Source organism: Lytechinus pictus, chromosome 13, assembly GCF_037042905.1.
Source record: "Lytechinus pictus isolate F3 Inbred chromosome 13, Lp3.0, whole genome shotgun sequence".
NCBI classification, from domain to species: domain Eukaryota; kingdom Metazoa; phylum Echinodermata; class Echinoidea; order Temnopleuroida; family Toxopneustidae; genus Lytechinus; species Lytechinus pictus.
The window spans coordinates 9,496,830-9,523,019 of NC_087257.1; the positions used below are offsets into that span (position 1 = coordinate 9,496,830).

At 34.7% G+C, this 26,190-nt stretch overlaps 2 protein-coding genes across 3 annotated transcripts; one reads left to right on the plus strand and one right to left on the minus strand.

Annotated features, from left to right (window-relative positions):
• The first annotated feature begins 892 nt into the window (after positions 1–892).
• LOC129274492 (SWI/SNF-related matrix-associated actin-dependent regulator of chromatin subfamily D member 1-like) lies at positions 893–5,026 on the plus strand. Of its 2 annotated transcripts, XR_010295537.1 has the most exons (4): positions 893–970; positions 1,861–1,983; positions 2,632–2,893; positions 3,293–5,026. XR_010295537.1 is itself a non-coding variant. In XM_054911294.2 (3 exons), the coding sequence occupies exons 1-3, from the start codon at positions 911–913 to the stop codon at positions 2,785–2,787; spliced, it is 339 nt and encodes a 112-aa protein (XP_054767269.1). In that variant the 5' UTR covers positions 893–910; the 3' UTR covers positions 2,788–5,026. The 2 variants fall into 2 exon arrangements, 1 of the variants encoding a protein (XP_054767269.1); XM_054911294.2 differs by having other exon boundaries at positions 2,632–5,026.
• A 3,874-nt stretch (positions 5,027–8,900) lies between these two features.
• Positions 8,901–26,014, minus strand: LOC129274988 (uncharacterized). The gene is made up of 5 exons (XM_054911745.2): positions 25,779–26,014; positions 24,749–24,780; positions 22,142–22,243; positions 19,481–19,700; positions 8,901–14,585 (listed from the first exon to the last, which is right to left on the minus strand). The coding sequence occupies exons 1-5, from the start codon at positions 25,845–25,847 to the stop codon at positions 14,244–14,246; spliced, it is 765 nt and encodes a 254-aa protein (XP_054767720.2). The 5' UTR covers positions 25,848–26,014; the 3' UTR covers positions 8,901–14,243.
• Between the last annotated feature and the right edge of the window lie 176 nt (positions 26,015–26,190).

The window sequence follows — 26,190 nt, forward strand, 5'->3', positions numbered from 1 at the left end:
ATTTGTTTGTGATTTTTTTGATCTATATTTTATTGGATGATATGAAATGACCTTGTCAATCTGTATTTTATCAATGAATGTCAGAAATTTTAATTTCTTGTTGTTGCTGATCTTCTCTTCATTTGCTCATTATCCCATTGTTCTCCTCTTGCTTCTCTTCCTTTTAGTCATCATTTTCCTTCTTTTCATCTGTCTATCTATCTCTTTATTCTGTGCTTCTTGTCCTTCTCCCTTCTTTCTTTTTTTCTTTCATTTCTTTCTCTCTTCTCTCTCTTGTTCTTCTTCCTCTCCACCTCCCTTCTCTCCCTCCCTCCTCTCTTCTTCCTCCTCCCCTTCTCCTCTCTTCTTCCTCCTCCCCTTCTATTCTTCTTCCTCCCCCTTCCCCTCTTCTTCCTCCTCTTCTTCCTCCTCCTCTTCTCCTCCCTCCTTCTTTTCCTCCTCTTCCTTCTCATCCTCCAACTCCTCCATCTCCTCCTCTTCTTCCTCCTCCTCTTCTTCCTCCTCCTCTTCTTCCTCCTCCCCCTTCTCCTCTTCTTCTTCCTCCTCCCCTTCTCCTCTTCTTCCTCCTCTTCTTCCTCTTCTTCTTCCTCTTCTTCTTCCTCCTCCCCCTTCTCCTCTTCTTCCTCCTCCTCCTCTTCTCCCTCCTCCTCCTTTTCCTCCTCTTCTTCCTTCTCATCCTCCAACTCCTCCATCTCCTCTTCTTATTCCTCCTCTTCCCTCTCCTCCTTCCCTGCTCATTTTCTTCCTTCTTCCCTCCTCATCCACCCCATCTGCCATCTCCTCCCCATTCTCCATCTTCTCCTCCACACCATCCTCACCTTAATTCCCCTTCACATTATCCCTCTCCAATTAACACTTCCACTTCTCCATTTTGATGTCTCCCTTCCAGGACGATACACTGAAAGAGCAGATGAAGTCTTTTCTTCTCTCCACCGCCAGTCAACAGGAGATTGCAGTATTGGACAATAAGGTATGATGATGTCACTACTCTATTCTTCCAATAATATCTTGTTTGAAATACAATTTTTAGCAATGAAATGAAACTTACTAAGGCATTATATGGTCTGATCTCTGTATGATCAATCTGGCCTTCTCTGCATTGATAACATACATCATTACAGTGTTTATGGTCACAGAATTGAAAGCTGGTCTGTATTTGGACACAAGAGGGCAGCATACCATTCAACTCAACAGGGTTGAACGAAGATGTTCTCCACTGCCTCATATCAGTCAATGTCTGAAGGATGTTATTTTTTTATATAAATTCCTTCCATTTATTGATCATCTTTATTTCCAATAATTAAGTTATGCTAACATTTCTAAACAGTTTGTCTTTTTTTCCAAGGAAGGGGCTCACTCGACATAACATGATACCCTCGTGCTGCTTCGAAGTTGCAAATAAGGAGTTCTTGGTCCTTAAGTCACATTTGCTCTACGGTGGCCGTATGGCAAGTTGAAAACAGCCGTTATATTCATTTGTATTCAAACCACCTATATGTAGCTGGTACAAAAATTTAAAAACGGATGTTTTCGACTCGCTGTACGGCCACCATAGAGCAAATGTGACTGAGGTATTACTCTCATATGTCCTTGGAAAATTAATTCACGTGTTTAATAACTAATTGTCAATGTGAGACAAGATAGGGGCCCTGTTTCATAAAACTTGTTACATTATCAAATTTGCAATAACAGTTTAAGGCTACTAAAATCTTTCAATTTGATTGGCCTATCATAAACTTGTTATATAAAAACTGTGCATTTGTTGTTATAATAAGTCTTGATGAAACAGGCCCCATGTTTTTTCCATTTCATTTTAATGGGAAATCTCCTGATTTAAATCGAATTTCCTTTTTATTTCAGATTCATGAGACCGTGGAGACGATAAATCAGCTGAAAGTTCAACGTGAATTCATGTTAGGGTTTGCCAGGGATCCTCAGCAGTTCATCAGTGAATGGCTGGTATCACAAGTTAGAGATCTGAAGGTGGGTTACATTGATTTGATGATGATGGTTGGGATGTTTAGTGGACAGGGGGGGGGGGTGGTAGTTGTGGCAGTGAATGATGAATTTGGAAGTGGTGGTCAGGCGCAGATCCAGCTGGAATAGACACAATAGTTTTGAGAGGTAAACGACTGGGCAAAAATTATGTAGCCCCTAAAACGATATTGTGTCTTATTTGGATAGGTCTGCGCCTGGTGGTGGTGGTGATGATGATGGTGGTGGTGGTGGCAAATGTATGGTGATGATGTTGATGATGATTGATGATGATGATGGTGGTGGTGGTGGTGGTGGTGGTGGTGGTGATGATGATGATGATGATGATGATGATGATGATGATGATGATGATGATGATTGTGATGGTGATGGTGATGATGATGACGATGATGATGATGACGACGACGACGATGGTGGTGATGATGATGGTGATGATGATAATTGATGAAGATGATGATGATGATGATGATGATGATGATGGTGATGGCAGTGATGATGATGATGATGATGATGATGATGATGGTGATGATAATTGATGAAGATGATGATGATATGATCATGGTGACCATCATCTTCACTATGATCGGAGAATAACAGTGATGATCATAAAGTCTTAATCTTACTTTCTCCACGCAGTGTATGACCGATGTTGTCAACAACCCCGAAGAGGAACGTCGAGTAGACTTCTACCACCAGCCGTGGGCTCAGGAGGCCGTCCGGCGATACTTCCAGAGCAAGGTCCAGCAACGGCGTGCGGAGCTGGAACAGGCTCTTGGTATACGTCACACCTGATCGCAAACATTCCTATTGAATTTAACATCTCTTAGAGTCCAGTGTTGGTCAGAAAGCATCTGTTTGCCAAGGAGTGGGGAAGGGGTAGGGGTATGGAGCAGGGATAGTTGGAGGGGGAGGATGTGCAGGGGGTATGGGATGGGGCAGACCTGCCAACCAGTACGTTTTTTTTTTTTTTTTTTATACAAAATCGTAATTTATTGAGAAAAATCGTCTCTTTATGTCTCTATTTCATAAAACGTACACAAATATGGTTATTAGATCAATGTAATTTCAGGTAACCTGTTTTATTTTCAATCATTTTGTTAAAACCAGGGTGAAGATATTCACATGTTTCAATGTTGTTTTTTTTCATCTGGAAAAGCAGTGCGCATTTTAGCTTGCATGCAGCTTGAGCGCCGCGATGAGCGAGTGCGCCAGGCATTTTATGATGAAATACACTTTTTGGGGGAAAAATACAGTTTTTTATCACAGAATACAGTTTTTCATTCCCAGAGGTTGGCAGGTCTGATGGGGGTGGTTGCTGGAGAGGAAAGAATGTTAAGGGGGGTAGGGATGGGGTGGAAGGGGATGGGAGGACAGGCTCAGGTAGAAGTTCTGAGCCCCGTCTTACAAAGAGTTTTGATTGACCTGATCAACCACAACTATGGAAAGCCAGCAACATCAACAATTAAAATGGATGTTTGCTCAAAATATTATCTAGATATGCTATGAATTCATACATTCATTGTTTTCTTGAATTTTAGTGTGCTCCTCTTTGTTTACAAAGGACATTGCGCAGATTTTTTTTTGAAAAAAAATGATGACACATTGATGGATTTCCATACAGTTGAGGTTGATTGGATCAATTATAACTCTTGTTAGATGGACCACATATGTGGCTAAATACCTGTCAACCTAAAATATTGTACCTTGATTCACTAAGAGTTTAATTCTTCTTTTCCATTAAAAGGAGTATTCTTGATAAGAATCAAAGCAGTTGTTACCCGGCAAATCAAATAACAGAGAAAAATCTGTGCATTACCCTTTTCGAGGATGGATACTCTTTGCTGCCTGTGTAGCTTTATTCTGAATATAAGTTTTTATGCTTTTTTTTGTTGTTGTTTAGTTTTGACAGTGTAAGTAGTATTTGTAACCACATACGTGTACATGTAATTCTTCATCTTCTGTTAATGTTTTTTGTTGTTGTAATTTTTGTATAATTATTTTCCAATGCTGACTTACTTTTGTTGACTCTGGCCAACTCTCCACATGAACAAAAGGTGTCATATCTATGCAGTTGTATAAATGTAAATCACATTCATGATTCACTCCAACACTAAGGAAACATTTCTCTTGTCATTGTTTTCATTTGATTTTCAAAGTAAATGGGCTTCATTTTATAGTTGGCCATATTTTGAAACATAATCCAGGAATCCTTGGTTTTCACATCACACAGGTCCATCTGTTTAGCATGAGGATCATAAATGCTGTCACGCTATTTGCCCAATCATACTTTGTATTTTAATAGTTTGGATCGAATTTCATTGCTGTACGATCAAACACGATGACTTGAATATGGAATTACCAGCGTATTCTTAGGTTTATTTCAAACATCCTGACCATGAGACTCTAGTAATAGGATGAATTTTGTATTAATTTTGTTTCAGTTTGTATCTAAGGAAATTAGTTAGTAGTTTGTGTATCAGATACTCCCTCTCAAGAAATGCAAACACCAGATTGCTTGCCATCTCCCATGTGGTCTTCTAGAAACCTACGGGTGGGGAGGGCTGATTTTACTGTATGTGGTTGTACAAACTTGGAATGGTCAATCCAAGTTATTTAAAAGTATCATTAATAAGATCATAAAAAAACCTATATTTGCAATTTGTGATATTATTTGATAAAATTCGAATTTTATGAAATTAATAACCTCATCCAGGGGCCCCATTTCACAAAATTTGTTATAATAACAAATTTGCAATAACAGTTTAAAGCTACTGAATTAGTTCAACTTGATTGGTTGATAGTTAACTTGTTATAGAAATTGTGCATTTGTTATTATAACAAGTATCTATGAAGCAAGACCCAGATAATTCTTTGATTCATAAACTTGAATTGTAAAGTAATTCAATCACTCACGTAATGTGTCGATAGTAATGCATCACTTTCAGTTCCATTCATGATTTTTTTTTCTCATTTTCTTTTTGTTTTCCAAAAAAAAAGCATGTTTGTAATAAATGGTTGAATAAAGAAACCAGTTCATTTGTAATAAAGTTGAATTTTTTGTTCGTGTTTAATTGTTCAATTTAAAATAATGTGTGTAAAATAATTATTACTGAGTGAGAAAGGGGAGAGGGTGGTGATGATGATGATAATGATGATGGTGATGATAATGGTGGTTATGATGATTATAATACATGGTGATGATGATGGTGATGGTGATGATAGTGATGATGATTATGATGAGGATGACGATGTTGATGATGGTGATGATGGTGAAGATGATGATCATGATGATCATCATGATGATCATGATGATGATGATGACTATGACCATGATGATGAACGCAACATTAATGTACTGGCTTAAAACAGCAATTTTGGATATATGGGAGGGGTTGCGAGGTATCCTTACTTTAATCAAATTAACAGTGCGGGACAACACAATAAGTGCAGGGAAGTCCAACTCCCACTTCCCTGAGCAATAAATCGTTTGAATTATACCAGTGACAAGTAATATGATACGAATGAGCGCTGATAAAGATACTGGTATATATCTCACACCATTACCACTTCATCATATCCATAACCAATATCAAAATTAATTCAATGTCACTCTCACTTCTCGCTAGTCAATACACATATGTAAACTTAGCCAATTTTTAGCATTGGCCGACTTTATTGGGGTGTGCAAGATATTGCATAGAAATTTGTAAACAATTTTAAATGTTGATAGTGTCCTTGCAGGCTGAATTTATTATTGTTTTTGCAAATATTAGCAAGTGTTTTAAAACCATTACAAGGGTTGCAACTCTCATAAAAAAAATTTAGCCTCCAAATTTCTAGTCGTATATAAAGGCTTGGTCCCACTGCACTTACGGATGCAGAGAGGATGTAAAACAGAAAAGAATCTTGCCATCCATTAGAAAACACTATGTATCCGTTGTGTACTATTTGCATATGTATTTCATATGCTCTATATTACTCAAACTTCGTCAACTTTAATTGATAATATTTTTGTTAATAACTCATGTAACCTTTATTATGGTTCTGTTATCTGTGATGTTTCTGATCATTATCCAATATTTTCTATTTTTGATTATTCGTTGCCAACGAAGTCGAGTAAAACATTTCATAAACGGCAAATTACTGAAGATGGCATCCTTATGTTCTTACAACGAATATCAGAGTTTGACTTTTCTTGTATTTATGACAGTCACAATATTGCTGACCCTAGCTTGCTCTATGATGAATTCATGAAAATTATTCTTGAAATATATGAAATTAGTTTCCCATTAAAAGAAATAGTAAGCCGAAAACAAAAGAATGATTGGTTTAATATTACACTCAAACGTATGTATAGAAAGAAGAACAGGTTGTATGCAAACTTCATAAAGAAACCTACGGATAATAAAAAGGCAAAATATAAATCTTTTAAGAATAAATATGTGAGTCTTGTTAGAAAAACAAAACAAGAATTTTATTACTCTAAATTTAATAAAGTAAAAAACAATCTTTGCAAAACATGGAAAGTTATAAATGGTTTATTAAACAAACAGAAACCTGAAACCTCTGATAATAACTTAGTTTTTAGCTATAATGAAATAGAAATCAGAAATGAAAATGACATTGCACTTGCATTTAACGAATATTTTACCAATATTGGACATACTATCACTAACAACATTGCAAGAGGTAATATTGATTATAGTTTTTACCTGAAAAACGCCCTGCCTTGTTCTTTATTTCTCATACCAATTACAGAACAGGAAATTATTAACATTGCAAATTGTTTACAGAATGGAAAAGCCCCAGGAATTGATGGTGTTGAAAATATTGTTGCAAAAAGGACAATTCATATTTTATGTAAACCATTATGCTTTATTTTCAATTTATGTATTCAAGAAGGTATATTTCCTGATAGTTGTAAAATATCACAAGTTATTCCTGTATATAAATCTGGTTCAAAAAATGTTTTCTCAAATTATAGACCAATTTCCTTATTATCATGTTTCTCCAAAATGCTGGAGAAATGTATTTACACTAGGCTAATTACATATTTTAACAATAATCATATACTTTATCAAAAACAATTTGGTTTTAGAGAAAAACATTGTACATCTCATGCTCTGATAGATTCTTTGAATGACATTATAAATGCTTATGAGAATAACGAAATAACGTTTGGAGTGTTCATTGATCTAAAAAAGGCGTTTGATTGTATTAACCATGACATATTGCTTAGTAAATTATCTTTTTATGGAATACGAGGTATTTCCCTTAAATTAATACACAATTATTTAAGTAATAGAAAGCAATGTGTTCTTTATAATTCATGTCATTCTGCGTTCAAGAAAGTATCAATAGGCGTACCGCAGGGTTCAATCCTTGGTCCTCTTCTTTTCCTTATATATGTTAATGATCTTCATCTCTGTTCTAATTTATTAAAATTTGTTCTTTTTGCTGATGACACAAATATATTTTTTAGCCACAGTGACATAGGTTATTTACAACAAAATATGAATATTGAACTTAATAAAGTACAGGAATGGTTCTCTGTTAATAATTTAGCTTTGAATATTCAGAAAACAAATTTTATGATCATCAGTAGAAACAATGTAGATAAAAAATCTGTTAAATTATATATTAATGATACTGAAGTAGAAAGGATGGAGAGTGTAAAATTTCTTGGAATTCACATTGATGATAATTTAAAATGGAAAAGTCATGTTAACAAAATAAACTCCCTCATTTCTAGAAATATAGGTGTTTTAAATAGATTACGTGAATTTGTCCCACAAAATATTCTCTTAATGCTTTATAACACTTTAATTTTGTCATATCTCAATTATGGAATTATTGTTTGGGGGTCTTCAAATAAATATTTATTAGATAGAACTTTAGTTTTACAAAAAAGAGTAATCAGAATGATATCTTATTCTGGTTTCAGAACTCATACTGCTCCACTCTTTCTTAAGTTTAAAATATTGCCTGTGTATGAATTATATAGTTACAATCTTGGTATCTTTATGTATTTATACTATAAGAAATTACTTCCAATAAATTTTGATTCTTTATTTTGTAAAAATTCTGATATTCACAATTATGATACTAGAAGAAAATCTGATTACCGTGTATCATGTGGGAAATTATCATTATCCCGAAAGTCAATAATTCATAATGGTCCTATATTCTGGAACAGTCTCCCTGAAGATGTCAAAAGTTCTCTATCCCTTAATGTATTTAAATATAAACTTAAAACATTTCTTCTACAAAAACTTTAATTTCCTAGACTAAGTTACCTCAATTACATTTTCTTCTAGTCTTTCTCTGCAAAACTCAAACTTTTATTGACAAAATTGGGATTATGTTATAAGTTTTTAACTTTTTAAATGATCCCCCACATTTACATATACTGTTTCTCTTCTTGTCTGATTTAAGTATTGTTCATATTTTGGTATATTGTTTTGTGTAGTGTATGTTCTCTTTATGCTTCGGAATATATTGTACTGTATTTTGTAATACCATCTTTACTCTGTATTGTTCTTTTTATGAAGTGTGGAAATAAATGAATGAATCAATCAATCAATCAATCAATATCTATTGAGCATCCGCCCGTCCACTGTGATTTAATTGTTCGCCCATTTTGTCCATTGTCTAAAGCGGATGAAAACGGATGGAGCCACCCCGAAATTTTGCTTGTCCGCTGTATCCGTGATGAATACATTTTGTGTCCGTCGGCCAGTGGGACCAGGCCTTGAGTCTTTGCTTTGTTTGAGATACACATTATACTTGCCTTTCTCACACTTAAATTCTCAAAATTCCTCATTTCCATCAATCAAGAAATCTTGACCAATAATTGTCATCCATACAAAACAACACTTGTCATAAACTACAAAGAGAAAAACATCTTTGATTTTGTACAAAAAAAATCACTCCACCTTTTATTTTGGCTTGACAACATAACAGTACTATAGGTGATAATAAAAATGCATACATGATTACCGTGTAACATGAATACAATATTTAATCTTCTTGTTTATAATTTTCATGTTTATAATTTCCATCATTTTAATTAGTTATCCAAAATTAAATGTATAAACCAACAGGAGTATCATGGGTGTAAAGTGTAAATACAAATTATGTTAATCCATATTTAAAAACAGGCTAACACTACAAAAAAAGAAATAATTTGCATGGCATTGGGGCTTTTTGGAATATTATTCAACTAAATGTTTGGGTTTTTTTAAGTGGTCAAAGTCTAAACAGGAACTGCTTGATGTGTTGTTATGGTTGTACTAGAAAAGGAGGAAACGTAGACGTTCAGTTAGCTTTCCGGTGAGGAAACAATTTCTGGAAATTTGCACCATTAAAAGAAAAAAAAAACTTTCGATGCCTACTACAGAAAGCCATTCAGAGACAGGCAAGAAGAATTGAAATCTATGTGTCAAAAGGAAGCGAGTAAGATGAGAAGTCAAGAAAACAACTATGTATTTCTTCAATAATAATAAACAGTTCTTGTGTGTAGTAGATCTCACATTATAACATGTCACTATGCACTTTCAAAAGACTTTGATATTATTCATCCAGCTTTAGCCCTGCAGCCTTTTACAGGGAAGTATTTCAACCAACAAAATTCCTGCCAGGTTCTCATTTACCTCACCTGGGTTGAGTGCGGCACGGTGTGGATAAATCCCTCTGTCAAGAAATTTAATGTTGCGCCTGGGATTTGAACCAACAGACCTCTGAACCAAGGGCAAGAGTCTGAATAACAAGACCACAATGCTTCCATACGTTTGTTGTTCTTAATTTAAGTTTGTTCCTTTGACCAAAACCAATTGATGAAAGTCTGTTCTCCTAAAAAAACACAAGATGGAAGCCTTCGCAATGTGACATAAGATCAAAACTACTTTCACTTTCATTAGAGATAACATTAAGCAAACCTTGAATTTGTACTAGTATTCTGCATTTGCCATTACATCACACATGCACACTTGTACATGAATTGCAAATCTCCTAATCTTGTGGTAATATTCCAAAATCTGTAATCTACTCCATATTTTCTTGATTTTCTAGGGGATATTTCTTTACAAATGAGCAAAAGAAACGATTTTGTAACAACTTATATATTTATGATAGGGACTGCTGAAGGAAGTTCACAGAATAAACTAGTTCAACAAAAATAAATAAATAATACAAAGCTTGAAAATCAAACTATGTATTACATCAAGGAAACATTGTAATTTCATACATCTTTTTTCAAATTTAATACAAATTAAGTCTTAAAAATGCTGTAAATGATATGTTTCACTAACTAAACATGACAAGAAAACAGACAAAACAACTACTGTTCCATCCATGACACCAAACACAAACAAAATATGAACATATAATTACAATAATCACCCAAAATATACACATTAAAATCATCCTGTGAAATTATATATTATCCATGAACAAACAAATAAACAATAATTGATGAATACAAGTGCATATGGAATTCTAGAGAATAACTATACATAATATAATCGTCAAAGTCAAAGGTACATCACAGAACCATATATATTCTTTTATAAAATCTTGTGATTTTATCACACATTCTTGTTTAGAAATATTTACTCAATTTCGTCCATGTGATGATCTGTTATCAAAGATATATTTAATATGTACGTAAACTGATGTAAAATAAGGTATATGAACTACAGTGATTAATTACAGCAATGTCGTCTCACAAAATCGAGAAGATTTTACTTAAGTTTTTCACTGCACCCTTAATCAATTCATTGTGCTTTCATTAAATGCAAAGTGTACGATTCCCCATATGATAATCTGTCATTTAAAAATATTTGATATCTACAAATCCATTGCTCCTATTCTATTAGAATTAAAAGCTCAAGAATCATTAATTTCATTAGTATTATTGCATTGAAATGAAACACATTTCCTACTCTATATATAACATTAAGAATTTAATTCAATATACTAATTTCCCTTTAATTTTCATTGATTTATCCCAACCTTTAAAACAATATTGCCATAATACCCGTATTAATTAAATCTTTTCCAGCGTAGAAAAATCATGAAAATTTGTCTAGTATGCAAGAAAATTTCCTGTGCATGATTTTAGCACGATATATACATGGTGGGTGTTTCATAAAGCTTTTTGTAACATACAAGCGACTTTACAAAAGAATGGTGATCCTTTCTTCAGAACAAAATCAACACCAATGGAAAATTGGTGTGTATCATTTACGAATAACTTACAAATAGCTTTATGAAACCCCCACAAGGGCCCAGTCTTACAAATAGTTGCGATTGATTCAATCCCTTGCAATAATGGAAATCCACCCATGTCATAACTCTATATGCATGAAATAGACACATTATTTCTTTGGAAAAAATAAGAAATAAGAGCACACAAGTATTAATCGTGGTGAGAAAACACTTTGAATGGATATATGCATTCTAGATGTTGGCTTTGCTGGCTTTCCATAGTTGTGACTGATCGGGATCAATCGCGACTATTTTTTAAGATGGGACCGAGGTGTTTAGTCTACAAGCACAGACCCTCGTTGAATTTTTGATCAACAAGTGGGTCTTCACACAAGACTAGCACATGAGTGGTCCTTCAGCACACAGTCATTGTAGTCTGCGCATTCAGACCACTTAACTTGAGTGAAGGGTTCACACAGCAGGCTGCCAGGTGTGCTAGATCAAAATAATTTGAGAATATCCAAGGAATCATTCAGAGTGCAGTTATCAACACAATAGCACAAATATAACCTCAATGACTAATATATGAATTAGATTTGTAATATCAATAAACACATACCTTGTTTGTCAGTTTCATGAATGTGAATTTTTTTCTTTTTCAGAGTGAATGTTGTTGAAGTACATGTACATCAAATGTGCAGTTTGTTCTGGATATGTAAAAAATACATACATGATGATGATGATGATGATGATGGTGATGATGATGATGGTGATGATGATGATGATGGTGGTGGTGGTGATGATGGTGATGGTGATGACGATATGACGATGACAGTGATGATGATGCCGATGATAATGATGGTGGTGACAACGACAATGACGTCTTTGATGAATATGCTCATATACCCTGGTGAAAATGACTGCAATGTGAAACCGCTAATCTAACAAACAGCATAAATTCATGAGAATAAATGAATTAAAAAAGACGAGGGATGTGAGCTCCACGTACAGCCACATCTTCTAAAGCAATCTCGTGTTATCACAGTCATTGATCAAATCAAACCAATTAGTTACATTCTTTGCATATCTGCATGTTTGCACAAGAATCACACTCTTTTGCATCAAAAACATTGAAAACAAATTTGAAACAAGTCGCAATCAAAATACATTACAAATGCAGGGGATAATTTTTTTTCTGGTATCGCATAACAATTTGCTCCACATTTTTAAAGACTGCGATACGAACAGTCTTTTGTAAAGGAGATTTTCACATAGCACTGCATGTTCATAATTTAGTTGCTAATCAAATTTGCCAAGCAAAATTAGTCCCTTTAATATCCAAAAATGTAATTTATGGAAACCCAAGATTCTCAACCAGAATCTAGGCATATGCTTCTGATCATATGGAATTTTCACAATCACTACACAGACGCTTTCTACAACGCACCAATTCCTTTGAAAATGCAAGTCAAATCACAATGGATAACCGAGAGGTTTATGTCGAAAGTTGGTGGACCGGGACAGCAGATCATCCGAATCGATCGTGCTAAGAATTGGACCGGACAAAAAATTGCAAGTATATCGTTTGTCCAGAGTCCAGGGCATTGTAACACAGAGATTAGCCATCAATCGCTACATCTACCGACCAATCACGATCAATGTTTCACACGCATTCAGTTCAACGTACTGACCAGGAACCAATCAGATGTGTTCTTCCATATTTGAAATTCATCACTAAGCTTTGTGTTTCGGGCCCCTGGACGACAATGCAGTTTATTCACCGATTTTCGACAAAGCTGTTTTGTCATTGAAGGGCTTTTGACAAAAGATTCTCTGCGTTATAGAAAGCATGTGCGAAGTGATTGCAAAAATTCCCTATTGCTTCTGAGTACATGTATATACACATCATCGATGCCAGAGCTCAGCTACACATGTAGTAAAGTCAATGGGTGATTTCAAGTCCAGTGTTGATGTTGGTGTTGGTAGCACTATTTGGATTGGGTTTCCTAGCTCTAACACCTATGAGTTTACACAAATAATCCAGATCAAATAACCCAGATCCTGTATATGAGTGCTTTTTGACAGACATCGACTTATTGTTCAAACATGTATTATATGTAATTTGTTGCTGTTGTTGTTGTTCTGCTCTGAAGCGCCTTGAGCATCTAATCAAGACAGCTCTACACCTAGTGAGTGACTTTTCAGGACCATCTTCATTTTGTTTGTTGTACTTGTGTAAAAATTGATCCAACACCAACACCAAAAGGTCAACGCTGAACTTGAAATCATCCAATGTGTTTGAAAAAAATAAGATAAGTAGGGTACCATACATGTATATGCACTTTGATGGGGACCCGTTCATGCATCCACAAAGATGAAGGCCTAGACGATATACATTACCTCAATCTCAAACTCATAAAATATGCATGAAATTCATTAATGTGGAAGGCTTGCTCATTACCGGGACAGAAACTACATTATCATGTTGGTGTTCTTGTGTCCAATGCAACACATCGGCGGTAAAAACAAAAAAACAAAAACTCCAGTAATAATGAAGTTATAAACAAACTTACAACCACTACAGGTTTACATCAATGATCTTGAAAGTCTTCTGGAATAAAGAAATGTTATTTTTAGTATACACTGTAGTTATCGAACATTCATGTAAAACTACATGTATGATCTTAATAAAAGCTAATTTATGATCATTTCATCACATGGACAAAATATACTTCAAGTGCTATATTCTTTATATTCTTATTCATGTTTCCTATAAAACTAGAATATTCTGGAATTTTCCCTTTTTCTTGGTGACAGTAGAAAAGGTGAGTAATAATTTATATGTATAGGATACAGGTTTGGAATATAGTTAGATTAGAAAGATTGATGAAAATAGTGAAAAAATAGATCCAGGATGCCGTTTCTCTCACTAGTTCTATGTTATTTAAGACCAACCTACTTTTGGGTGTATATATGAAAGGTAATACTACGTAGTTTTACTGCAATCCAAGGTTTTATGTATCAAAGAGTTCCTGCTTCTTTCACACTACGGGATTCGACTGCTCTGAGGGTTCGACAATAGGTGGGCTGGTTATGGATGGGGTATAAGGGGGCGGGGCTAATGTAGGCACTGAATCGGGCGTGGCTGGTGGTACACCCGCGGCGGTAGGTGGGTATGCCATAGCGGCCGAAGGGGGATACTGCGCTGGAATGGTACCATCGGTGGTAGTGGTGCTGACGGGTATGGTGCCCTCTGGTGTTGGCGCCGTTGCTGCTGCTGCTGATGGCACGTTAGGGTTGTGTGGAGTGTAGGGCGGAGCCGTGAATCCATAGTTGGGGTAGCCAAACTCCGCCTTGGGGAACTGATCTGGTTTTTCCGTTACCTGAAAGATTTGAGAAAAATACAAAAAAAGTATATCATATCTACAATTCTGCAGCATTTTAAAAAATATTTCTATATAGTCTTTTGAACTTAATACACTGCCAGATTTGCTGATTTCAACAATCAGGTAAACCGTACAGGAAAATAATGGAGATCATTCTCAGTTCTTATTACTCTAATGAAAGTAATTCATGTACAAATGAGGAAGACATTGAAAATTAGTTATAACTCTTCGTATTAAACTGACACATGACTTTACAATCAACTGATGACCCTCTCTTGTGCTACATAAATTAAAAAAAAGACATGCAAGCTATTCTAATTGGTATTGATTAAGCTCCCAAGAAAGGATCCCCAGTCTTTCATAAAATACTTCTTATGAACAGCCCAATGAAACATGCATCTGTTCTATAATGCTGTCTTGTAACCATTGACTTAACATTTGTGTTTTTTAGAGGGAGGGGTTAACAAGTAACATGCTTTCAATATACATACAGTACATGTATATATGCCAGAAGGCCAAAGAAGAGTAGGCCCTACTTAATCCTTCCGTTGTTATTGGTTTATTGTATGTTTAACACGAAGACCCTTTGAATCAAGGATATTCGTTTTCATTGTTTCTTATGAAGTCATTCATGTGAAGATTTCTTCTGTGATGAAGGACACAATTTGTGCTTGTCACTGAAAAGGCAGATTAGTATATTATACTAGTCTGCCTTTTCAGTGACAAACTTAAAGTTTCTTTTATCCCCCTAGCACCAAACTCTGCAAAGAGTGAGTCTATCCTTGTTTAAATAGGTGATGTACTTACAACAAATTGGACAGCAATATATTCTAAGTTTGTGGATATCATGTGGAATATAAAAGCTGATATCAGTTTATCCTGAATTTGTGCCTGAAATTACCTACATAGAAATGCAATTATGGCTACACATTTGTCAATCATCATAGCTCTTGGCAGTTACATGACCAAAAATAATGTTACATATATGTTTTCAATTTTTAAAGCTATGTTTCATCATAATAGCAGGGCCCGCTGGGAGAACAGTTTTTTGGAACTGAAGCGGCTTCCCTGGGTAAATATACCTGTATTATTATTATTATTATTATCTAAATGTGTCAGAATTCACTGAATTTATTGAAATATTACTGAATTGTAAGTCATGAAGTATAAATTCAGTCATAATGCAGAAGTACGGGAACATCAATGGCATTAAACTCAGAAACTATAGTAGTGTATAACATGCATTCGTCAGACATATCTTAGGAAGCAAATTCGCGGAAAGGATTATGAAAAAAAATCCTGAAAATATCATAATCACATTGAAATAGTGAAGTGTTGTGAAGTATGCATTCATCTATCTCCTCCCTTTCACCATCGGAGTGTGATAATATGACAAAGTTTTTCATTGAGTTTTTAATGATTCTGTTGCAAAATGTTGACAGAATTGTAAATAATGATAATGATAATTGCTAGAGGGTATTCATTTGTCTTGCAATCTACTATGGTCAAAAAGGAAATTCGTGATCACTCTCGCAAAAAGTGTTCACTATCTTTCTAGGAAATTCGTGATCACTCTTGCAATAAGTGTTCACTAGCTTACAAGTTCACGAGCTTTCGAGTGCCGCTGCAACTCTTTATCAAGTGACGAAAATTATCTGATAACTTTTTGAGAGAGTGAATTTCCTTGTTGACCATAGTAGACTGCAAGACAAATGAATACCCTCGAGCGATTATTTCAGTCCGCAATAATGAACCTATTTAGTATTAATGATAATGATAATAATAATAACAATAACAATAATTTAATATTTATATAGTCCACACACATGTATCTGTCAATAATAATGATAATAATAATAATATTAGATGCTGATATAAAGCATTATATTCAACAGAATCTCTATGCGCTTTACATACAAGTAATTTAGTCTAATACCAGTAACTAAGAATAAAAACATTTATATCAAAAATGGAAAATGAATAAACTAACATTGCAGTCCACCTTTCATATTTAAAATAAACTAATTTAACATGAGAACAAGCATGTTTTTGACAATTTGAGGAAGGTGGAAGTGCAAGTGATGTCTTTCGGAAAGTGACGTTAAATGTCAGTGGACCCAGATGTAAATAATCTTATCTGATTGATGCATGTCTTTTCAAACTCACACACACATGTTATATTCTCGGTGAGTGCGAACAAACTAAGAATCAGAGTCAAAATAATATATAAATCACATATTTTTTTAGAATGAATAATCATTATTATATAGCTCAGTCGGTAGAGCGGGGGATTCGTATTCCGGTGACCCGGGTTCGATTCCCACTTGGTGCGCTAGTGCCCTTTGGTAAGGGATTAATCCTCATTACCAGGTCCTTCGGAGAGGACCTTAAGCCGTCGGTCCTCTGGTTGCTTGCTTACAAGCATTCATGCTTTCTTAGCAATCAGGTAAAAAAATCCCCACCAATTACCAATTATACCTCAGTCACATGCTCTACGGCGGCCGTACGAGTGAAAACAGTTGTTTTAACCTTTTTTGTACCCGCTACATATAGGTGGTTTGAATAAAAATGAATAATAATGAATGAAACATCTGTTTTCACTTGTTGTGGAGCAAATGTGACTGAGGTATTACTGCCCTATGTGTCACGCCTGGTCGTGATATCATTCAATGCAATAGGCCTATATTCTGTTTCTTTATTGCTTATTATTCATTTTGGCTGAACAGATATATATTTTTTGTTTGGGGGAGGGGTCAGAGAAGGAAAAGAAGACTGTACTATTTATTTTTCAAAGTATGTACCGTATGTTGTATAAAAGATGGTTGCAGATACGTACACACGTATATGTAATTTATCTTTCTTCCTCTAAGTAAATATCAATATCTTTTTTATATGTAATTTATCTTTCTTCCTCTAAGTAAATATCAATATCTTTTTTTCAGTACGTGTACTTTGGTCAAGGGTGAATTACTGTAAATAAAGATCAAATATATACAGTTTATAATTAACTAATATCAGCTTTATTTGCAACTATATCCAGAGATAACAACTAATTAAGAGCATACACACAACTACATGCACGTATTCATCCTATAAATTACATGCTCTCTAAATGTCACACGGGGCTAACATGTGTATATGGTTGTATGTAACTGTATGCGCATGTTGATCCCATGCACAATTTAAAGTACAAGGGCAAGTCCATTTCTGTTTGTGACTTCTGTCAAAATCAAGTATTTTGTTTTTGTTGCTTTCAAACTGACAGCCAAAATAAATCTGATATGTGGTCTATGGCACTTGAACATATGTGCAGAGTTTATACTGCAGATGTGTCACAAACTTTCGAGGCTCGTATGTATTAAATTCAAATACGATTTAAACAAAAAATCCTTGAAGCAAATGATGCTCTTTATGACAGAATGACAGCTGTCATTTCAATTGATAAAAATAAACACATTACTGAACTGTATGACCCACTTCTAAAATCAATCACTTGACAAAAACAATACCAACAATCAATTAATACAATTTTTATACACACTGCATGTGATTTTATTGTATCAGAATATTTGTTCACCAGGTTCTTGCCTAAACATTCAGGGGGAAAACGCTGAACACACAACAGATAATAAAAAAATGTTTTTCTTTAACTGACTGACTGCATAAGTCATCTGAAAATTGAAACATATTTTCCATAAACCCTTATCTATTATTATGTACTAATTTTCAAAATCGACTTCAAAGATTGCGATGATTAAAGCTTAACATATAGGCTTATTTAGTTTGCAATTAACCAAATACAACAATACTATTTTCAAAGTTGAAATGTTCTGACTTGTTTATTGCCACATACAGAATATTTCATATATATATGTAAATTTCATTATGTTCCTTCCTTGTTTTTCATATTCCTTCTCTTCTCTACTATTCCTGTTTAATGTGAATTCATTTATCTCACTGAAATATTGCTATATATTGTATACATAGTTGATACTTCTTGCTGTGCTATTCATCAATAGGGTCTGATCCTACTGTTTTGTGTAACACTGGTGACTGTCACGACATGGCGTATTAGTGCCGGAGTTATATGAGTTTCATTATTATTTATGTGGAATTTTATCTTGTGAAAATACTTTTGTAATCCAATGAACAATATGGTTGTCAACAACGAAGCATGGAGATATGTATACCGATTAATTGTAAGTTTTTGACTTGCGTATTAAGTCATAATCTATAAAAATATGTGGTCTGTGTTACTGCTGTTTGGTCCACACAACGCTTGGTCTTGTCTACAATATAATTTTTCTAAAGTCCAATCCCTAGTTGGTCTAATTTCCACTTCCTCTACATATTATTGTTCACTTTGTCAAATGAAAATTCATTTCATGAACAGTTCCACTAACTAAGTAGACTAAGTAGTGTAAGAGTAAGACCACGTGGACATTAAATGAAATTGTAAATGGGCTAAATGGCAAGTATACCAAATGTTTAGTCGGCAAAAGGTTGCAGAAAAAGTAGAAGTAGGCCATGAGGGATGAGACCAAATAGATTGAAGCGCATGTGGTTGTGTAGCGGTTCTGACTCTCGCCTTGTAATCAGAGGGTCATGTGTTCAAATCTCACCATGGCCTAGCCTCCTTTGGCAAGGCGTCAAACAACAGTTTGCCACTCTCACCCAGGTGCTAATTGGGTACCGGTAGGAAACAACCGTCATTGTGGTTGGTTTAGCAAGTGTGCGCCTAATGGGCTGCTAAAAGCTATGAATCCAGTGACTGGTAATAATAATTGTGAAGCGCTTTGAGCAGTCGTACATTGATAAAGCACTATATAAAAGCCTATAATTATTATTATTCGACCTATCATGTGTAAACCAATCAGTGATTTATAACTCACCTCATTATATGCTGGAGGTCCGGGGAAGATGCCGACAGGTGGTGGCGCTGCTAGGTTGCTTGGATGAACACCGTAGGTGGTAGGGGGATGCTGGACTATATTAGTTCCCGCAAGCTGAGAAGTTTGGCCCAGACTCTGCTGTTGCCTCAAGTAATATTGCCTCTTTTTGACGTAGCTACAAGCGCCGCAGCAGGTCATCATGATCATGATAATAACAAACCTGAATAATGAATAAAAATAATATATAGCATATATGAGGTGCAGAACCAGCCGCAGATTATCTTGTTGCCTTTTCAATGGTGTATTTTATACACATGATCGGTGGCATGTAAAATGGAACACTGTCAAACCATCTATTTCAACTAACACACTGCAAAAACTCCGGTGTTGATTAAACACCAGCCTGGAATCGATATATGTCCACACCAGAGAAGTATTGAAACAACACCAGTTTGGAATCAAACCAATGCTGTTTTAAAACTATCTCGTGTTAGACCAATACCAAACCGGTGTTGTTTAACACTTTTCTGGTGTGGACATATCGTCGCTGATTCCACGAAGTGGCACAACGTCCCAAAATCACGTGAAAAGTAAATTTTTAGTTTCTTTCAGTTTTAGTATTCTCTAGTCATGGTCTATTATTTCACCAAAATTTAGAACCCAATTCTCTCTAATTAATGAGATAATTAAAGTGAAAAAGCGACACAAGCCTTAAAATCCTTTGTAAAAAAAATCCACGAAGTGGCACACAGGTGCGTGCCGTTTCTACGCACAAAACGACACTTGTGTTTGAATCACTGCTACGTCAAGATTTGATGTTCATTCGATACATTTTTAATATGTAATGCAGCAGTAGATACCTTGCTCTTGGTATGTGCATTCTTCATTCTGTTAAACTTCACAATCATATAGCAATGGGCAGTTGAAAATGTGAAAATCTTTATTCGCGTTTATCTCCAATAGTGATTACGCGCATCAACTATCACGTGTGCCACTTCATGGATTCTGTGACGTCTCTGATTCCACGAAGTGGCACAACGTCCCAAAATCACGTGAAAAGTAAATTTTGAGTATCTTTCTGTTTTAGTATTCAATTTCAAGTATCTTACAGCTTTAGTGTGCCTTGGCTATGGTCTATCATTTCACCGAAATTTAGAACCAAATTCTCTGTAATTAATGAGATAATTAAAGTTAAAAAATTGACACTAGCCTCAAAATCCGTTGTAAAATAATCCACGAAATGGCACGCACGTGCGCGCCGTTTCTACGCACGCTGAAGTAATATTTTCCACAAAACGACACTTGTCATGCTTGTGTTTGAATCACTGCTATGTCAAGATTTGATGTTTAGTTCAGTTTAGTTCATTTTAGTTCAATTTAGTTTAATTACATATGTGTTGTATTATTTTGTGTAGTTCTATTTCTATGGTTTTGTACATTATAAGTTCTCATTTGTATGTAATATTTTATGTAACAGGGCTCTTTTGAAAAGCAGGCCTCTTGGCTCTGAAAGGATTACCCTGTTTTTAAATAAGACTGAATAAATAAATAAATAAATTCGATAAAATTTTTACATGGGAAGCAGGAGTAAATACCTGGCTAGTGGTATGTGCATTCTTTATTCTGTTAAACTTCACAATCCTATAGCAACTGGCAATTGAAAATGTAACAATCTTTAATCGCGTATATCTCGAAAAAAGTGATTTTGCGCATCAATGGTCGCGTGTGCCACTTCGTGGATTCGGCGACGATTTATAGATTCCAGGCTGGTGTTAACTCAACACCAGAGTTTTTGCAGTGCAGAAATTTCAATAAAATGTAAAGAAAAGGGGAACCAAAGATGCTGATTAGTGAAAATTTGAACAAATTCGAACAATCGATAACAAAAGGAAGAGAAATTTATGAATTTTCAGTAGTTGTGATCATTATCATACTATGGCAATACAGTATAAAATTGGCAGCGCAGAAATGTCATTGTGTTATAAGGTAGATAAATAGGCCTACTTATTTTGCATCAATACAAAAAAGAAAAATTGATAAAAAATTTAAACATTTTTACTAGGCAACAAGTCAGAGTTGGTAAATAATTTAATTAGGACATACATGTAGGTTTGTAAAAGTACATGCCATTAATGTTTGATTACTTCTCCCATGGCAAAAAGTGCAAAAGACAATTCAACAACAAATTCTTGAAAAATCAGTAATTGGCAAATGATGAATTGCTACTTCAAATCCTACCACTGGTAACAATTAACTCACCAAATCATAAATTTCAGACTAACTTTGTCTTAGTAATCTCATTTCATAACATCAAAAATTTCTCTTTTGTCTGATATTTACCTTTGTTAAATCCAGTATTTTTTCTGATTTTTCTAACTAATAAAACAGTTACCAAGGTTAATTATATATACTTTAAAAATATATACTTTAACAATTAAACTTATGAAGTGTGAGACCAATAGTGTATTAAGTAAAGAGAAAAAAAATAAAGAAAGAAAACATGTTTGATCTCTCTCTCTCTCTCTCACACTCTGAGTGTCATTGTAGACAGGTCAAATTCGATAAAATTTTACCAAATTCTGATATTTTCTCTTTCATTTTGACCATGTTTACCACAATCAAATGTATCCCTGTTTACTACTGATTAATGAGTGGACTTACCAGAAATACCATAGGTTGTAGAATCCATAGCCGTATGTATAATTGTAATTTCCTTCACTAGAACAGCAACCATTCTCACAACAATACTCATGATAGTCACATCTAAACATGAAAAAAAAAATTGAAGTGTAAAATGATTAATAACACGGTAAACATATAAGATTAAATGGCATTTTCCTAACCTACACTGTACACAAATTCTTGCTGAATTTCTTACAACTTGTAATTTGTAGTTTTTCCTGTGTATGTACAAATAAACTGTTGCTGGGCTAGCAGCGCCATGAGCTTAGGGGACAGTTATTTTTTGTTGTTTAAAAAAAAATGGTATTTTCCATTTCTGTAAACCTATAATTCCATTTCAAACATGATCTAAAATGGGGATTCTGTTTAATCATATATTTACTCAGCAAAAATATGAATTCTGTTATGAAAACATAAAGTCAATGAATTTTCACATCAAAAGTAAAGAACCGAAACAGATTGTCTGTTATTTACTAGTAGTAAACAAATAAATCATTGTACTTTGTACCTGATATTTTTTCTCATTCCGTGCATGAGAAGTGGTTAAATACAGAAAAAAATAAGCTAAATATATGGGAACCCAATATTTTACTGTTAAGACATTTAAATCGTAAATCTTATGTTTTTGTAGAAATTGGGATCATATCCTCTACAAAATTAAGTGCTTTGTATTATAATTTCTCACTTCTTCAAACATTGAAAATGAATTATTTTCAAAATGACCCCCAAAAATTACATGGTTGGAAGAAGTTATTTGGTACTATCCCACTGCTGCCACCATAATTATTTGGTTGCTTGTAAAGCAATGGTGGGGGTGTCCTGGTAGCTGGTCTAGCAGTTATGACTCTTGTCTTTCAATTAGAGGGACGTGGGTTCAAACCCCAGATATGGCATGCTTTCGTCCAGCAAGAAATTGAACCACATTGTGCTGCACTCAACCCAGGTGAGGTGAATAAGTTTACCCGGCAGGATTAATTCCTTGAATGCACTGAGTGCTAGAACCCACTGGGCATTTTACCTGACATTACCCGGGTTGTAACAGGTAATAACATGGATATTACTACGGTAACAACAGTGGGTAATAACAGGGAAATAGAAGACCAATCCTTCCCTCTTATTACCTGGACCTGATATTACTCCATTTACCCAATATTTCTCAGTATGATGTAACTACTATTTCCAGCATTTTAATGATATCACCACCTCATATCACTCTGTTTACCCAATATTACCCAATTAATGTCGGCTCATTAAACAAAACAATTAGTGTCATTAGGGTCATTGAAGCACATTTTTACAACTCCATACTCTACATATCATCTTATCCTATCCTAAAATCCTACATCCTAATCCTAATCCTAATCCTATCCTACACCTATCCACCAAACCCTGTCATTTACTTCTATATATTGAGCGAGTTTACAACACTTGACAAATTATGGTTAACAATTATTCAACCCTAAAACATTTTTCTAAAATTAATGTCATGATTATGACTAATATGATATATAAACTACACATTTTTCTGAAAATTTTCTGGGTGGAATAATTGCATAAACATAAACACATTAATTATTACAGCTATATTAGCTAAGATTTTGGCCATTCATTGTAGTAATGAATATTCATGAGTAACTAATATTCCCAGCATTTTCCTGATATTACTCCATTTACCCAATATTAATGGGTTCCGCATGGGTTGGAGCATGGACCTATGAGCATGGACCTACTAGGTCCATGGTTCAAGTATATGTTTTCATCTGGGTTCCATGTGGGCCCATATGGGACCCAGATATCCCAGATAAGAACCGTATGTGATCCAGATACTTTGCTGTCTGGAAATGGAAGCGCTTCAACATTACCCATTACCCCTTATCAACCTGTTTGTAACTGGGTAAAATGTTGGTTTCATCAGGGTGATAACAGTAATTTTTTGGACTTTGACAATTTCGCTGGGATTGCTGTAAGATTACTGTTATTACTAAAGTTTGCAATGTTATAACCAATCAAAGTCATTCAACATTACCCTTATTACCCATCGTCACCCTGTTGTAACTCGGTAAATGTCGGTTTCATCAGGGTGATAACAGTAACAGGTATCAACAGGAATTATAATTTCGGTAATAGCATGGTAATAACGGTAATATTTGGTGTTACTCAAATTTCCGGGTGATATTACCGGTAATAACCGGTAAAATTGGTAATCGGTAACAAATTGCCCAGTGGGAAGGTAGCTCGAGCTTAAGGAGGATTATATAATGATAACTATGCACCTCGGAATAGATCACATATATTTCGAGATAGATCATGCAATATAAATTAGCATAATTATTATTAATATGAACTTTTCATATTTCTAGAAGGGGAACATGTACTTTTCCGTACCTATGGAACAAACACACATTAACTACATTGTACATGCCATGAAAGCTCAATCTTATAATTCTTTTTTTCATGAATGACTGGTTATGGATCTGTATTGGTTTTATTCACATTGATATAGGCCTATATATTGATTCAATTACTGTTTTGAGAATAAGTTGTATATTTATTATTAGACAGATTTTTATCTTCATTAATACTCACTCTATTCCAGATGAACAAAGCTCACCATTTACCTGTAACATGAAATACACAAAAAATATTGAAAGTTGCAGTACATATATAATGCATCATTATTATGCATCATTCGAACATCATGCATCATTATTCAATGATCAAATAGATTTGGCTTATTTATATAGCACAAGCCGATCGCGATATGTCAGTCAGGATTCACAACATGTGAACAGTTTCAAAATAAGGCTAGACAAGGTGTGGGCAGACCAGCGGTACTGCTCACCCTATGATGCATAAACCACACTAATATTGAGGACGGTGCAGATTTCCAAGCTAGACTGCTATGAAGATACCTAACTAACGAGAAGGATGAAGGACTTGAACTGGAAGCACGACTGCTGGGATCATCAGCATTCTTCCAGAATCTTGGGTAAAGGTAAAGGTAAATGTACAAATTCTTCCATGCTTATTTGCTTGCAGATTTTGCTTCAAAGTCATGTAATACTAGACAAGACAGGTCAACATGGAAACATAAGAATCTACCAAGTCCATGTAAAGAACTGCTTATAGTTATAATATTACACTGTACCTCTTTCAGGGTTAAGGTTCAAGAAGATTGCATAATTTTATTTTTCCTCTTCCATCTTGAGCCAAAATGGTCAATGAGCAAGTTTCATTATTCATCTATAACTTAACGATTTAGATCTGGATATATAATGATAATGAAGGACCCTCTTAATATCCTCAATCTTCTTTCCCATCTTTCGTATATCCACAACTGCAACTCACAAGTTAAATAATATAAATATTAGCATATCACTTCTTTATTATTTGTTGGTGTATATTAAATGTGAAAGGCAAACATGTTAAAGGCATAAAATATAATCATGGATATAAAAGTTTATGGACAATAAATTAGGCCAATATAGCTATAGTTCAGCGTGATAAGCAGACAAGTCGAATTAGCCTAGAGCAGACAGACTGTGCACTATGGAAACAGCAGGATTAGGCGCGGAGTCGATCGTGTCGATATCTGCTCCCAAAAATGTAAACTTACCGAGCATATGAAATCTAATGCAATAATAAATATCCACAGCATGGTGGATATAATGTGTACCGTTGACATCACGATTTAGCAGCTTTTACTGACAATGGTCCTTCAAGAAATTGAGAAACGAGATAGTGAGTTTAGACCGATTACGACTTGTTGACTCGCAAAATATGTATGGTTATATCAGGGCGTGTAATGTCACTGCTTGACTCCACCGTAATTTCGTGCATCACACAATAGTCGTCTCCAAGAACGCGCGCTGATAATTTTAGGAATTCCTAAATTTATGTCTTTCACAAAAGACACTTGTAAAATTGTTATGAATAAAAATTATAAAATCAGTTTGATTATTGTGAGGTTTATATGGATTTAGAATGTGTTACAAAGATACGAAGTATACTTCGATACACATCAAAAT